General features: G+C 46.5%; 1 protein-coding gene and 1 pseudogene across 2 annotated transcripts; both read right to left on the reverse strand.

Annotated features, from left to right (window-relative positions):
- Window positions 1-326: 326 nt before the first annotated feature.
- LOC311326673 (protein phosphatase 1 regulatory subunit 42-like) lies at window positions 327-4120 on the reverse strand (the record flags this gene model as incomplete). The annotated part of the gene is made up of 6 exons (XM_084459609.1): window positions 327-472; window positions 647-764; window positions 2828-2944; window positions 3491-3629; window positions 3732-3898; window positions 3989-4120. The coding sequence occupies 6 exons, from the start codon at window positions 4118-4120 to the stop codon at window positions 327-329; spliced, it is 819 nt and encodes a 272-aa protein (XP_084315735.1).
- A 3411-nt stretch (window positions 4121-7531) lies between these two features.
- On the reverse strand, window positions 7532-13656 carry LOC311326509 (COP9 signalosome complex subunit 5-like; annotated as a pseudogene). Its single transcript has 8 exons — window positions 13377-13656; window positions 13035-13163; window positions 12504-12568; window positions 12198-12283; window positions 11689-11793; window positions 11140-11149; window positions 7981-8128; window positions 7532-7694 (listed from the first exon to the last, which is right to left on the reverse strand). The product of its transcript is annotated as a COP9 signalosome complex subunit 5-like (transcript).
- Between the last annotated feature and the right edge of the window lie 2764 nt (window positions 13657-16420).

A 16420-nucleotide genomic window follows, 5' to 3' on the forward strand; every position in this document is an offset into this window, starting at 1 on the left:
TAGGATTGGTGGTAGTAGGAGTATAGTTAGTACCTCATGGCTACACTGTCCATGTGCATGTGGTCAGAGCGGACCTTTCTCCCCGCTGGCGGCCTCCTCTTACCCAGCACGTTGGTGTAGGTGTAACTGTATGAAGTTAGGCCCATGTGAAATTCAGCTAGAACATAAATAAAGCCTGTCACATACACTGTGTTACAGCCTGATGCTTCGGCCACACACACCATGCACACACACACAGCACTTTGTCAGTGGGGAACAACCAGGCTTCCAGTAAGGACGAAGACGGTGTGATGACAATAAACAGAACATAATGTCGGGTACTGGTGTTAGATCATCTCACCTGTAAACGGATACGTGATCTGTCCAGTCATGATTCTTTCATCTTTCACTTTTTTCTTGGCTTCCTTCGAGGCTTTCCAGTTGATCAGGAACTGCCTAGACAACTCGTTTATTTCCTTCCCATCAAGTTCCTCTGAAAAAATAATCAAGTTCCATGATCATAATCACCAGTTCAATAATATGTTTTAGACAATACATACGTTACTTGGGCAGTAGAAAATCTAAAAAGCTTGGCTATAGGGAATAGTGAAGTGTAAATTAGATTTACAATATTCAAAATATGGCACTGGACCTCCACATGTCTCACCCAGTCTTGTGCACACGGTGATCAGCCTGTCTCTGTACTTGGGCTTCTGACAGACAGGATTTCCACTCAAATCCATTCGATTCAGCTGAGACCACAGGCCGCACGCGCCCTCTAACTCCTGAAAGCACAACAAACACACCTTCCAGCTCCTGAAAGCACACCGGACCCTTCAACTCATGTTGAGCACACCTGCACAGGTAAAGGGTGACACATGCTGCATCAGGGCTCTGGCCATGGCCAAGTGTGGGAAGAAAAGAATGGCACTTGAGCCATTAAAACAATAGACCAGGGCTGAGTTTCCCAGAGGCATCGTAGCGCTACGTTCATCGTAAGCTATGGCGTTCATCATAGCGCTACGATGAAGGTAGCGCTACGATGAAGGTAGCGCTACGATGCCTCTGGGAAACTCAGCCCAGGGTTAGTAGAGGCCACTTCAAAGCCCTGGAAAAGTATTCCAATCCCAGAATCATACATCAGCACACCCGTATAAGAACACTAACAACGCTAATGCTGGGAAGAACAACAGCCAAAGGAAAAAGTGTAAACATCACATCAGATTGTTCTAATAAACATAGTCGCTGGTGTCGTGTGACTAACAAGTTTCCCCCCGGGGGCAGTGAGCTGAGCGTTAGGCTGACTCCTCCAGCCCGTAGCCTCTAGCCTGCAGTTGTATGTTTATCTAGAGGCACATTAATCCAAGCCTGGAAATATGAATACTCTCTGGACACGCTCTGATTGTTCATTGCCTTCCTGTCTCGGCCAAAGCGCTTCCACTTTTCCAGCCTGCGCCGCAATCAGTTCAGGGGGGACCTCTGCGCTGTGCACTCCCAGGCTTTGATAAATGATCGTGTCAGGGCCGTCACTCAGACGGGCCTCGCCGAGGAGCGGCCCTGCGCCAAATTGCCCCCCACGCGGGGGCGTGGAGAGCAGCCTGGCCCAGAGACGCGCGGGGCTGCCTGGCTGGCCCCCTCGCCTGGACTAATGATGGGACAGTTATGAACCTGTATTTGACCAGCGCTTCGATTCCCCTGTCCTCCCTGCCCTGCACACGGCTAACAGCCTCGGCTGATACTCCCCCATTTGTCACCCTGGCTGACTGCCTGTCATAATCTATTTTAAAAATCCATAATGCTTCCACAGGATTCTGACCATACGGCGCTGAAGGAGGGATTGATCCTTTGGGGTGCTGTCTTTGCAGGATCAATAGTGGCAGTGGGTTTGTATAAATTAAAGGGGATATCTGCTAAACATGAGAGGTCCTTCTGACACGTGCACAGCAATTACCTGCAGAGGGCGGCTGGGTAGAACATCACCGCTGTTGAGGGCCGAAAGTGGCCAGAGTAAAGAGGCACTCGGTGTGTTCTCAAAGCTCAGTCCCACTGTGACATACCGCGGACGAAGACAGCTTTTTGAAAATTAGCAGTATCCTTCTTTTCAGCCGATACGTCCATAAAAAACAGGAACACGGCTCGCCATCAGAAGGCAGTCTCAGAAACCGAGGGCCGGTCATTTTTCAAGGTCAACATGGTGTGCAGAAACCATATCTCTGTTTCAAATGAATCTCTCACACAGTCCAGCCGTGGTGGGCAGTATCGAATGCAGGACTCGGAGGGGAAGAGGAAAAAATCAGCTTCCAAAGGAAGGGGTGAAACTTGCGCTTGTTTAAAGCTGTCAGCAAGGCTTGTCCCCGGGGGACCGAGCCGCTGATTTGTTGAATAATTCTGACCCTGTGCAAGCCGTGGAAACTGGGAAAGCGGGCGGGATTTGCAGGATTTGTTTCTTTAGGACCCCACTCTCCATATCATTTCACACATCACTGCAGAGGGCGGCGTCGCTGTGTTAACGTTACCCTGATCAGCTCGTAGCGTGTTGATCTGAATACGCCGCGCCGTGCAGTGTGCTGTGATGTGGTGAGCGTTCTTCGCTGATTGCAGAGCATGCACACAATCCATACTTCGACCGAGTGATAGGTATAGGTACTGCATTTGTAACGCGCTCCCCACCCAGTTGTTACACTGGCCCGGAGCGCCATTCACACGCCATTCACACACCAATGGCGGCAGCTGCCATGCAAGGCGCTTGCCTGCTCATTGGGAGCAATTTGATGAATGGAGGGAGTGGGGAAGCGTCTGACTGGTAACCGGTCACATCAGTAGATTTCAGTAAAACACTGGCGTTTACCTGCATGTCGTGCAGCTGGTTGTCCACAGCAGATAGATGCGTCAGCTTCTTCAGGACGGCCAAGTCTCTGATATCATCCATGTTGTTCTTATTGATATTTAACACACATAGAGATTCCTGCAAAGATCATGCATTTTAGTTTATCCCGGAGACCAATTATACATCATACCTTTGACTACAGTACAGTACTGTTGTCCTTAATTAAACTCAAGATAGTGAACCACTGCTTCTGAAATGTAATATTCTTTTTTGGGTCGAGCTCTTATAGAGAGCATTTATATAAAAGCTGGAGCTCTCACATTTGCGCAGCAATTTGTTTAATTATCCAGATAAACAAGCAGCTCAGATTTACAGTTTGTTTACCCACGGTCTGAGCAGTAAACAGGCCAGGCTGATCTGTCAAACCAGAGAGATCCACAGAGTTATCTTTGGCATCATGAAACCCCGCACAACCCTGCTTTTACACGCATGGTGGCCTTGGCCAAGGCTGTGATACAGATCGGTAAATTATTAAGCTCTTAGAGCTGAAACTGAGACATTACCAATACAGAATTAAAAGAGGTCGATGATGTATTCCTGGGCTTAGGGTATTGCTAATGATTTAGCTGTGATGTAAAATAGGCTGATAATAATCATTATTACTGTACATTATGAAGACCTTACAGAGAGGGAGAGGAGAGTCCGGGAGTCAAAGAGCAGCTTCTCTCCACACGGAAGCCTCTGACCCTCCAGATGAAGCTCCTTCAGCTCTCCAAGCTCCTCCAAGCCCTCCACCACCGTGATGCTGTTCCCACCCAGATACCTCAAACACACACACACACACACACACACACATAGAAGTGTCCTCGTCTAGAAGGAGTCATGAATCATCCAGCGCTCCACATTGTAGGGCTATGTCACTCACAGTTTAGAGAGCTTCTTTAGGGGAGAGAGGTTCTCGATGTGAGTGATGTTGTTGTTTTGCATGTATAGATGGGTGAGGTTGGAAGCAAAGCCCAAGTTGCAGATGTGGGTGATCTGGTTGTCATACAGATAGAGGACTGTGAGGTTTCTGCACATGGAGAGATCGTCCTGAAAAACACATTTGACCTTCATCTATTAGAACAGAAACTAAACAAACGGCCTGAATATGGACTGGCAGTCTTATAAGATGGCACTCACAATGTCCTTGATATTCTTGTTTGAAAAGTTCAAGTGAGTCAGTTTCTTGAGGTACTGAGGGAGGGAGTCGTTCCTCTTGTTTTTGAAATGGTTACTGGATTTAGCAATCAGATCCATGGTGAGACGGACCATGGTGAGGCATCGGGCGGCGCTCCTGAGTCGGGCGGCGCTCCTGAGTCGGGCGGCGCTCCTGAGTCGGGCGGCGCTCCTGAGTCGGGCGGCGCTCCTGAGTCGGGCGGCGCTCCTGAGTCGGGCGGCGCTCCTGAGTCGGGCGGCGCTCCTGAGTTGGGCGGCGCTCCTGAGTCGGGCGGCGCTCCTGAGTGAGCACTTTTCAGCCTTAGCCAAACGTTCACAGAACAATGGCTGAAAGGTCTGCAGGAGGAGAAAAACACATCCACTTGAGTTACGTGACAAAACTAACAGGAAAACCAAATCTCAGAGAATGACCAATAACCTATATCACAAAACATAATCGATAGCTGAAATAGGTTATTAGCGTTAAAAACGTTGTTAGTAAAAGGCAGCCCACGACCTGACAGTCACATTTTTCACATGCGTATTAATAGCAAGCTGGCAGTCAAGACACATACAGTAGTTGATGCCACTGTGATAGTTAAATGTTGGTTCTCGTGGTCAAAACAAGCTCCCTCCACAAGGACAAGGGGTAGAGGTGAGATGACTACTCAATAATGTGGTAATCAGCCCAGGCCTGACTACTCCCTCAGGCAGCATCTCCAGAGCCTCAGTCACCCCTGGGGGTTGTGCTCCACTCTGAAACATGTCAAATGTACCCGTGATTTTCACTCCCAATTACAACCCTAATGTCTAATCGTTCCACTCACCAGGCGGCACCCTGCACAATTTATTGTCTACTCATGGTCACAGAATCTGGGATGACATTTTCCTCACTGTTCTCCAGCCTCTGTTGTAAACTGTGAAAATAAAGAATGTGTGTGTGTGTGTGTGTGTGTGTGTGTGTGCGTAGTGTATCTATCTCGTCTCTGAATCAAGCCAGACTGTAGATGGAGAGGGCTCTGCACAATTGACATGTAATCACCTGATATGAAACGTTTATTACCATGTAGGCAATACTAGTATTGTGTTTCGGTCAATGGGGCATAACATGAGACAACATGAACAGGGTGCGGGACAAGACGGGGAATAACAAGCTGGGTGTGAGTTCACTATTCATGAGTGTGCAACGTGTTATTTGTAAGTGATGTTTATGGTACTAAGAGCAGAATCTGTAAATATGAAGTAAATATGACCAGCAGTATCACCTGTTAGCTGGTATGCTAGCTAACGTTAGCTAGCCTGTTTAAAAGGAGGGCTATTTAAGGTGATAGGATATAGAAATATAGCTATACCTACCTCACTTGCACTTGTTGTTGAGTAGTTGTTGAGTGGTTTTTTGAGAAGCTAGAACGAAATGCAGGTTGAGAAAGAAGTGAACAAACTTGTGTTGTGTTTGAAGAGGTCAAATAAGTTACCATGGAGACAGGACACGCCTCTTCGTCTTTGCACCCCCCCCTCTCTCTCTCTCTCTCTCTCTCTCTGTCTCTCTCTCTCTCTCTCTCTCTCTCTCTCTCACACACACACACACACACACACACACACACACACACACACACACACACACACACACAGTATCAACACAGAGCTACTCACTTAGCAATGTATTGTATTCTACCACATGGTGTAAACTAATATTCAGTAGGGCTTTCATCAGTGTTTTTGAACCTCATGAACCAGCGATGATATGGATCAGTACAACTATTTGTCTCCATGAGCCATCAAAAATAAGTAAGAAAAATGAACATAGAAATCGTTAGCTGGTAATTGATGCTTAGGATAATTAGAATCTGTCTCACAGGTTAATTTACCCTTTTCCAATATCGCTATAATATTTCAGGTAGGCATACATGTGGGCAAGTAACTAGATCTAGAATACATAAGAATTCACAAAAGAGGAAGTGGTAGATGAATTGCTTGGCTTTTGGCTTTAACAGTAATTAATGGTGTATGTGCAATTGATTATTTCTGCAGTCACCATGCAAATAAGAAAACAAAACGTTTATTGTTCATTTCTGTGTGAATCATGAATCAATTTGGCTTTATAATGTTGCTCTAGCTTAGTTTTTGTATTGATCAAACCAACACCAGTGGTTGCATGCATACTTTGCAAGTCAGTTTGTATTCAAAACAAAACCAAAAAATCTGTAAGATCACAAATCAAAAACCCTTATCTTCACATAGTGATTATTTATCACACACATTCAGATCTGAGATGAAATGTCATGATAGGCCTTGGGGCCCGGCGAACTGCCTGTGGATCAGTACATGATGAAAGCTGATGCCGTGTTTGGCACTCAGGCCCTCCAACATTTTAAACTGAATTGTCCCCTCTATTACAATACCGCGAGAAAAAGAATGATGACATGAAACTGAGCCAGAGTTGCTGTATGTAAGAAAAGGCAGACTCGCCGAGTGTCTGCTTCGATGAAGAGCAGACGTGTTGGGTGAATGAAGAGCAGACGTGTTGGGTGAATGAAGAGCAGACGTGTTGGGTGAATGAAGAGCAGACGTGTTGGGTGAATGAAGAGCAGACGTGTTGGGTGAATGGATGAAGAGCAGACGTGTTGGGTGAATGAAGAGCAGACGTGTTGGGTGAATGAAGAGCAGACGTGTTGGGTGAATGAAGAGCAGACGTGTTGGGTGAATGAAGAGCAGACGTGTTGGGTGGATGAAGAGCAGACGTGTTGGGTGAATGGAGCAGACGTGTTGGGTGAATGGAGTCCAGTGTGCGCGACTCCCGTTCCTGCGCTGCGTCACCGCCGCGCCGCGCCTCACAACGCGGCGACCCCGCGGGACGCGGCACCAGAGAGACAACCCGCGGGACGCGGCACCAGAGAGACAACCCGCGGGACGCGGCACCAGAGAGACAACCCGCGGGACGCGGCACCAGAGAGACAACCCGCGGGACGCGGCACCAGAGAGACAACCCGCCCCCCGTGTTTACGTTTGAGCCGATGCAGCGTCTTGAGTTTGTTGTTCCATTATGTAATGCTATGTCTGGCCACCGTTTAGATGACTGACTGGGTCTCGTGGTGGTGGCATCTGGTCTTAACCATGGTCTTTGTTAAAAGTGTGAAATCGGGTCGCGCGCGCGTGCGTGTGTCTGTGTGTGGAGAAGTCTAGCCAGATTTTAAAAGCCATGGGACATGGATATGTCACAGCGACGTGTCACCTTGGACCCAAAGGAGAAGAGTTTTTTTTATGTGTAAACATTCAGAAAGTGGAAAAATACATGAACTAGTTGGAGACAGTTCAGGAGAAACTAACTGCTGCTCACCAACTCCTGGAACCGTTAGACTTAAGGATGTCACATCGCACAGCCATGTCATTCATCGACGAATTATGAAAAACTAACGCAGACACACTTTAACTTCATTATTTATTTATGCACTTACATCCTTCTTGTGCAGAGCAGTTGATGAAGAGAATTAAGCATTTCTAAAATACAAAGACAGAATCCTCCTGAGCGGAACCTAAACACTCAGCACACACAGAAAGAACACATGCTGGGGGTGAACCTCAATCAGACGCTTCCAGCTCTTAGTTGGCAGATGTGTTGATTTGATTGAAGAGTTTATCTTTGATGACTTGAGACATCAGGCCGTGGATCGCCTCGATGGTCGTCTTGCAGCTAAAGTACAGAGGAGAAACGGGAGCTTTTAGTCTTTCCACACTTGATACAACTTACTTGTGGGTTTAGAGTAACAGTATCAAATTAGTTATAGCGAATCAAAAATCAATTATTTATTAAAGGACCATTTCAAAAAAACAATCGTGTCAATCAATATTAAACTACACAATGCAAACAAAATATTGATATATGGGAGATGGTCACAGATTAACTGGTCATGAAAATATGGATTAATTGCCTTTTTCCTCATTTGTATTGAATACATTTGTGAGGGCGTAGAGCTGACCTGTCCCGCGTGGCTTTGGCCAGTTGGTCCTCTGACTTCCTGTCGTGTGTGTCCAGACCCAGCATGAAGCTGCCCGGCCCAGCTGCGCCTCCGACTGCTCCAGCTTCTCCGACAGGTCAAACACCTGGCCTGTGGTGTAGTCCGAATTCTAGACACACACACACACACACACACACACACACGCACGCACGCGCACGCACACACACACACACAAACACACACAATTAACATCCTATTAACCATGGAAGGTTCCTGCATAATTTCACAACAAAAACTTTTTTTCTCCCTCTACCGTTGACACATTCATAAATTAGCAACAAACACGGCAAATTTGTCAAGAGCTCAAAATGGTCACTGCAAAAGGAGTTGTTTAGACAGTTTGCCAAAGGTGAGGCCATGTTTTCCATGGACAAGGTAATTAAGACACAATGACACAGGGGCCTGTCTGTGGTGACAGTGTAGAGACTGACAAGCCCTTCACCAATGGAGCAGCCCGCTCCTGACATCTTGTCAATTCATCCCCATCCAGACTGTCCCGAGCGCTCTGTTTGAACAGTCTGCCTATTTACACTCTAGCCAAGCCCAGGAGAGAGCGACGGCATCCCACAATGGGAATCCATACGGGGCTTTCAATCTTTAGAATGTACTAGAATGTACTAGCGACAAGGCAGATGATCCGTGGTGAACCACAACAGCATCTGTATCACCAGATCTAGAACACAGTTACCTCTCTCTAAAGCTTAGAACACACAGAACTCACCAGATCTAGAACACACAGTTACCTCTCTCTAAAGCTTAGAACACACAGAACTCACCAGATCTAGAACACAGCTACCTCTCCCTAAAGCTAAGAACACACAGAACTCACCAGATCTAGAACACAGCTACCTCTCTCTAAAGCTTAGAACACACAGAACTCACCAGATCTAGAACACAGCTACCTCTCTCTAAAGCTTAGAACACACAGAACTCACTAGATCTAGAACACAGCTACCTCTCTCTAAAGCTTAGAACACACAGAACTCACCAGATCTAGAACACACAGTTACCTCTCTCTAAAGCTTAGAACACACAGAACTCACCAGATCTAGAACACAGTTACCTCTCCCTAAAGCTTAGAACACACAGAACTCACCAGATCTAGAACACACAGTTACCTCTCTAAAGCTAAGAACACACAGAACTCACCAGATCTAGAACACACAGCTACCTCTCTCTAAAGCTTAGAACACACAGAACTCACTAGATCTAGAACACACAGCTACCTCTCCCTAAAGCTTAGAACACACAGAACTCACCAGATCTAGAACACACAGCTACCTCTCTCTAAAGCTTAGAACACACAGAACTCACCAGATCTAGAACACACAGCTACCTCTCTCTAAAGCTTAGAACACACAGAACTCACCAGATCTAGAACACAGTTACCTCTCTAAAGCTTAGAACACACAGAACTCACCAGATCTAGAACACAGTTACCTCTCTCTAAAGCTAAGAACACACAGAACTCACCAGATCTAGAACACACAGCTACCTCTCTAAAGCTTAGAACACACAGAACTCACCAGATCTAGAACACAGTTACCTCTCTCTAAAGCTAAGAACACACAGAACTCACCAGATCTAGAACACAGCTACCTCTCCCTAAAGCTTAGAACACACAGAACTCACCAGATCTAGAACACACAGTTACCTCTCTCTAAAGCTTAGAACACACAGAACTCACCAGATCTAGAACACAGTTACCTCCCTAAAGCTTACACCGTGTCCTAACTGCTTGTGACGCGAGCAACAGAACGCGACATCGCATGCTTGCTGTCCTAACTGAAACCGTTAAATGTGCTGTTCTGTTACGTCATTTGTCTATATTCCCAACTGAAGACAGACGCCTGTCAACGCGAGCGACAGGAGGGAAATAGGAACAGGGCGAGCGTCAAAAGGGCAGTTAAAACGTCGCGCCGCTTTGCGCTGCGTCGCTCACGTCCAGTTACATAACAACAGAAAACACGTCCAGTTACATAACAACAGAAAACAACGCAATGGAACGCATTTTGTCGCTGACTCTCGCTCACGTCGCGTGAAGTTAGGACACGGTGTTAGAACACACAGAACTCACCAGAACACACAGAACTCACCAGAACACACAGAACTCACCAGAACACACAGAACTCACCAGATCTAGAACACACAGAACTCACCAGATCTAGAACACACAGAACTCACCAGATCTAGAACACACAGCTACCTCTCTCTAAAGGTTGGAATTACGGACGCTTTCATCATTACTAATATTCATCACTGGGACTTTCATCATTACTAATATCCATCACTGGGACTTTCATCATTACTAATATTCATCACTGGGACTTTCATCATTACTAATATTCATCACTGGGACTTTCATCATTACTAATATCCATCACTGGGACTTTCATCATTACTAATATTCATCACTGGGACTTTCATCATTACTAATATCCATCACTGGGACTTTCATCATTACTAATATTCATCACTGGGACTTTCATCATTACTAATATCCATCACTGGGACTTTCATCATTACTAATATTCATCACTGGGACTTTCATCATTACTAATATCCATCACTGGGACTTTTGTCAAATAGATGTGAAGTATGATTTTTTTTTTTTTTACAGACTATGAAATGACTGGGAGTATACACTAGACCACTGGGAGTATACACTAGACCACTGGGAGTATACACTAGACCACTGGGAGTATACACTAGACGACTGGCTTCTGATGATATAATACTATTTGATGATACACTACACGATTGCGTCCAGAATCTGCTCAAAAATATCAAACATGTTTGATATGCTCCGACTCGCTCTGACTCGGATCAGGAGAAGACTGTTCTCATCATACACTTGCCGATTTAAATCTGTACCCCTCATACACTTACAGATTTCTGTGCCAAATTGCCACTCCGACTACCCCCAACTAGTGCAGACTGCTGCTGACTAGGACAGACTCGGCAGGATTGTGAATCGTGTATAAAATCGGGCATAATATCTTGTAGTGTATCCTCATCTTAAGAAGCAAATTCACAATTCTGTCTCAAATCAGCAGTGTAGAATAATAACCTGAGAATAGAAAACAATAGTTTCCATGCATATCTGGTTTGAACACCTACCGTCAGCAGACTGGAGGAGCTCAGGGTATTCACCCAGCAGGCTGGAGGAGCTCAGGGTATTCACCCAGCAGACTGGAGGAGCTCAGGGTATTCACCCAGCAGACTGGAGGAGCTCAGGGTATTCACCCAGCAGACTGGAGGAGCTCAGGGTATTCACCCAGGAGACTGGAGGAGCTCAGGGGATTCACCCAGCAGGCTGGAGGAGCTCAGGGTATTCACCCAGCAGACTGGAGGAGCTCAGGGTATTCACCCAGCAGGCTGGAGGAGCTCAGGGTATTCACCCAGCAGGCTGGAGGAGCTCAGGGTATTCACCCAGCAGGCTGGAGGAGCTCAGGGTATTCACCCAGCAGGCTGGAGGAGCTCAGGGAGGAGCTCAGGGAGGAGCTCAGGGAGGAGCTCAGGGAGGAGCTCAGGGTATTCACCCAGGAGACTGGAGGAGCTCAGGGAGGAGCTCAGGGAGGAGCTCAGGGAGGAGCTCAGGGAGGAGCTCAGGGAGGAGCTCAGGGAGGAGCTCAGGGAGGAGCTCAGGGAGGAGCTCAGGGTATTCACCCAGCAGACTGGAGGAGCTCATTCACCCAATATTTATTCCAAAGGAGTTCCAGTAATTTGCGGTCAAGAGAGGGCTTGAAATAAGTCACTTCCAACGCATAATACCTAAACAAAGAACATTTTATATAATATTAATTTGGTGAAATCATGTAATTGCCATTATAAAATAGTATAAAATATAAAAACATTTCAATTGAATACATTATAGCAGTGATAAGGTACTATAACTGTGCTGATATGTAGGTGCATATACTGTAAACTCACTTTACTAATGCACAAAATATCTTCAATGTCACCATTCACAAGAAATATGAGCACTGGTGATTATAACATACTGTTTGCAGTGCACACCAAAGAAGAAGAATAAATATGAGCACTGGTGATTATAACATACTGTTTGCAGTGCACACCAAAGAAGAAGAATAAATATGAGCACTGGTGATTATAACATACTGTTTGCAGTGCACACCAAAGAAGAATAAATATGAGCACTGGTGATTATAACATACTGTTTGCAGTGCACGCCAAAGTGTTCAGTCTTGTTCGAGGGAACGGTCTGATACTCCGAGGGTCCCTCATCAGGGGGCTTGTAACCCTGAACACAGTAAACACTCTCATTTTCCATAACAGAAAAGGGTGATAATTTAAAAGTGACCAATAATTATATTAATAATAAAAAAACATCAAGTAAAGTCAAGTTAAGTGCCACAAAAATGAAATGAACAAAAACACCTACAGTAACTATAGATACTGTATATTTCATTTAACAATGGGCTAAATATTCAGATAGAATGGGGGTTCAGTCTCTTCCTTACCTTCGGGTCGGTTCTACAGGCTCCCAGATTGACTTTCCCTGCAGATATGGTTGGAGTGGGTCGATCTGGAGAAGAAAGACACAGCAGAGCAGGAAAGGACGTTCAGACCCCCTGAGACCACCGCAAGCTGGCCACCATGACCAAGGCTTTTTCTTCACTGCTGCTGCCAGTGTGCTAAAGGAACATACTTAATTATACTATGCCCATGGCACTTCAGGTCTGCAAAACCAATGAAGTGTAAATAACATATACAGTTACAAAGACAAAATATTTGTCTGTCTGTACTGCATGGTAGTCTATGACCATACATCAACAACCACTGGGAGGATGCCTAAACCTGATTACTCCCTTCTCAGTTACTCAGGCATGAACTTGTGCCCTCAGGTTTTTGATAGAAATGTACTGTAGTGCATTAGTCAGGCAACATCTTAATGGGAGGCAAAGGGGAATTTGAAAAGTAGTGTTTGAGATGGAATGTACAGCAGAGCAGGAGAGGATGAAATTCAAAGGGTGATATTTCCTTGAACTTACCACAACGGCCACAAAAGGCTCCTGGAACTGCTGGTTGAGCATCTGGGTACTGACATCAATCCCAGAGAGCCAGCATCCATAGCCGGGGTGACTGTGGTACCAGCCTATGGCATTCTCCAGACGACCAACCTGAAACCCAAATACAGATACAGACCTGTGCCGGGGGCTGGTGCAGCATGTGATGACTCTAATGTGACCGCACAGATCTACATTTAGTCAGCTTGCTGCACTGTTGCTTTAGACTCCTTTCTAGGACCTGAGAGATCAGGAAATATCTCAGGTAGACCCATTATAGAGGCCATAGGATCAACGTAGGGTATCTTGTTAAGGTTACCCGCTCACCTGTTTGGCATTCTCAATGTAGGCAGCCATCATACGCCGCGGCCTGAGCGTTGACCCGCGTCTCTGTGCCCTCCACAGGCAGAGCAAAGCTGTCCATGATGTTCATGGTCTCCCCGTCCACCTTGCCCAGCATCAGACCCATCACCTCCAAGTTCCCCCCGGACCTGGCGTGCATCACCATCTTAAGAAGAGCCATTAAAATAATGGTGACTGTGAGACGAAGACAACAGAGAAAAACAACCCACGGACATGAAATCACAGGAGTGTGTATGTGTCTGTTTTATTATTTTATGTGCTTGCTAACTTCCCTCCATGATACAGCTCAGCTACCTCCACTTCACTGGCATCAACTGTTTTGGCCAATAACTGATAGAGCCCCCTAGCCAGTTAGCTGCTAGTGCTAGCCAGTTAGCTGCTAGTGCTAGCCAGTTAGCTGCTAGTGCTTCTCAGTTAGCTGCTAGTGCTAGCCAGTTAGCTGCTAGTGCTAGCCAGTTAGCTGCTAGTGCTAGCCAGTTAGCTGCTAGTGCTAGCCAGTTAGCTGCTAGTGCTAGCCAGTTAGCTGCTAGTGCTAGCCAGTTAGCTGCTAGTGCTAGGCGAGCTAACGTTAGCTGATTTGTCCTTTTACGACAAATATTTTCGCATACACAAAGCTGGCTAGGTTCATACCTACTACCCCCTACAGCCCTTTACTACCCCCTACAGCCCTTTACTACCCCCTACAGCCCTTTACTTACCCCCTACAGCCCTTTACTACCCCCTACAGCCCTTTACTACCCCCTACAGCCCTTTACTACCCCCTACAGCCCTTTACTTACCCCCTACAGCCCTTTACTACCCCCTACAGCCCTTTACTACCCCTTTACTACCCCCTACAGCCCTTTACTACCCCCTACAGCCCTTTACTACCCCCTACAGCCCTTTACCCCCTACAGCCCTTTACTACCCCCTACAGCCCTTTACAACCCCCTACAGCCCTTTACTACCCCCTACAGCCCTTTACTACCCCCTACAGCCCTTTACTACCCCCTACAGCCCTTTACTACCCTCTACAGCCCTTTACTACCCCCTACAGCCCTTTACTACCCCCTACAGCCCTTTACTACCCCCTACAGCCCTTTACTTACCCCCTACAGCCCTTTACTACCCCCTACAGCCCTTTACTACCCTCTACAGCCCTTTACTACCCCCTACAGCCCTTTACTACCCCCTACAGCCCTTTACTACCCCCTACAGCCCTCTACTACCCCCTACAGCCCTTTACTACCCCCTACAGCCCTTTACTTACCCCCTACAGCCCTTTACTACCCCCTACAGCCCTTTACTTACCCCCTACAGCCCTTTACTACCCCCTACAGCCCTTTACTTACCCCCTACAGCCCTTTACTACCCCCTACATCCCTTTACTTACCCCCTACAGCCCTTTACTACCCCCTACAGCCCTTTACTACCCCCTACAGCCCTTTTCTACCCCCTACAGCCCTTTACTACCCCCTACAGCCCTTTACTACCCTCTACAGCCCTTTACTACCCCCTACAGCCCTTTACTACCCCCTACAGCCCTTTACTACCCCCTACAGCCCTTTACTACCCCCTACAGCCCTTTACTACCCCCTACAGCCCTTTACTTACCCCCTACAGCCCTTTACTACCCCCTACAGCCCTTTACTACCCCCTACAGCCCTTTACTACCCCATACAGCCCTTTACTACCCCCTACAGCCCTTTACTACCCCCTACAGCCCTTTACCCCCTACAGCCCTTTACTACCCCCTACAGCCCTTTACTACCCCCTACAGCCCTTTACTACCCCCTACAGCCCTTTACTACCCCCTACAGCCCTTTACTACCCCCTACAGCCCTTTACTACCCCCTACAGCCCTTTACTACCCCCTACAGCCCTTTACTACCCCCTACAGCCCTTTACTGACTCTTTAGTCCACGGCTTCGCGGCCAGGATTTCTTGTTGTTGTTTTTTGTCATATTTGTAGATCTCATCTCTGAACCTCCTGCATGCTGTTGGCTGCTCCCATGCTCGTCCCGGCCATGTTTACAACCAAAACACACGGGTAGGCGTTACTACGGCAATGTTACAAAATAGTATTTGTGTGGGAACCAACAAATATGCGATCAAAAACTCAGTTTTCCCACTGAAATCTGTTCATATTATGAATACAAGAATATAGCGAGCTATGCGATCCACTCGCTCAGCGGGGAGCCATGACAGGAGTTGGACGATACCAATCTAATGGGGGGGGGGGGAGTGTAGGCTATGGTGGTGCTCTGCACACTTAACTAAGCCCGGGGAAACAACTCCCAGATAACTGAAGTTGGCAATTGTTGTTAGAATCCCTGGAAGTTTAAAATTCAACTTCAAAAATCTATCCAACCAACGCCAACAGTCAACAACAGACATGGCACAACCCCCGACGTAGGTGTTGGTTGGTTGGGGCAGTCTGTACGCACTTTAAAAAGTAAAAGATGAAGTTGAAAAATGGTCACTCACGTGATATTTGCACAATTACTACAATTTGAAAATGATTCAATATTTATAATGCTTTATTATATGAATCATCTAAGATATTTACATTACATCAACATGTTTGCATACTTCACCAAATAGCTATATGGTTTAGTCCTAACAGTGTGGTTGGACGTGGTGAGATAAACACATGGGAAGAGCGCCCTCTGGTGGTGATTAGAGATGCATCTCGCTTGCTCACATTCGCTTTACGAAAAGGCTCAATAAATCCATGTGTGCCAATCAGCATTCTCAGAGGACTGAGATTTGACACTGTCACAACGAATGAAAAGAAAAGTGCTTTATAAATCAAATTAATTATTATTAGGTTATATTATTATGGCAGCTTCTGGCGTGGTTTAGGTGTGACGACAGTGAGAGACGGTGAGAGACAGATGGTTCATCCAATCTGCCAAGTATTTTTGAAAGCGCCTGCCCTTTTCCAAATAGACCCTGGGCTAAGACGTCGTATCTGCTTTAGTTATCGAAATGAATGGTGGATGGATTAGCCAGATTCACTTGTTGGC

Source organism: Borostomias antarcticus (genome assembly GCF_949987555.1).
Source record: "Borostomias antarcticus genome assembly, chromosome: 28".
NCBI lineage: Eukaryota > Metazoa > Chordata > Actinopteri > Stomiiformes > Stomiidae > Borostomias > Borostomias antarcticus.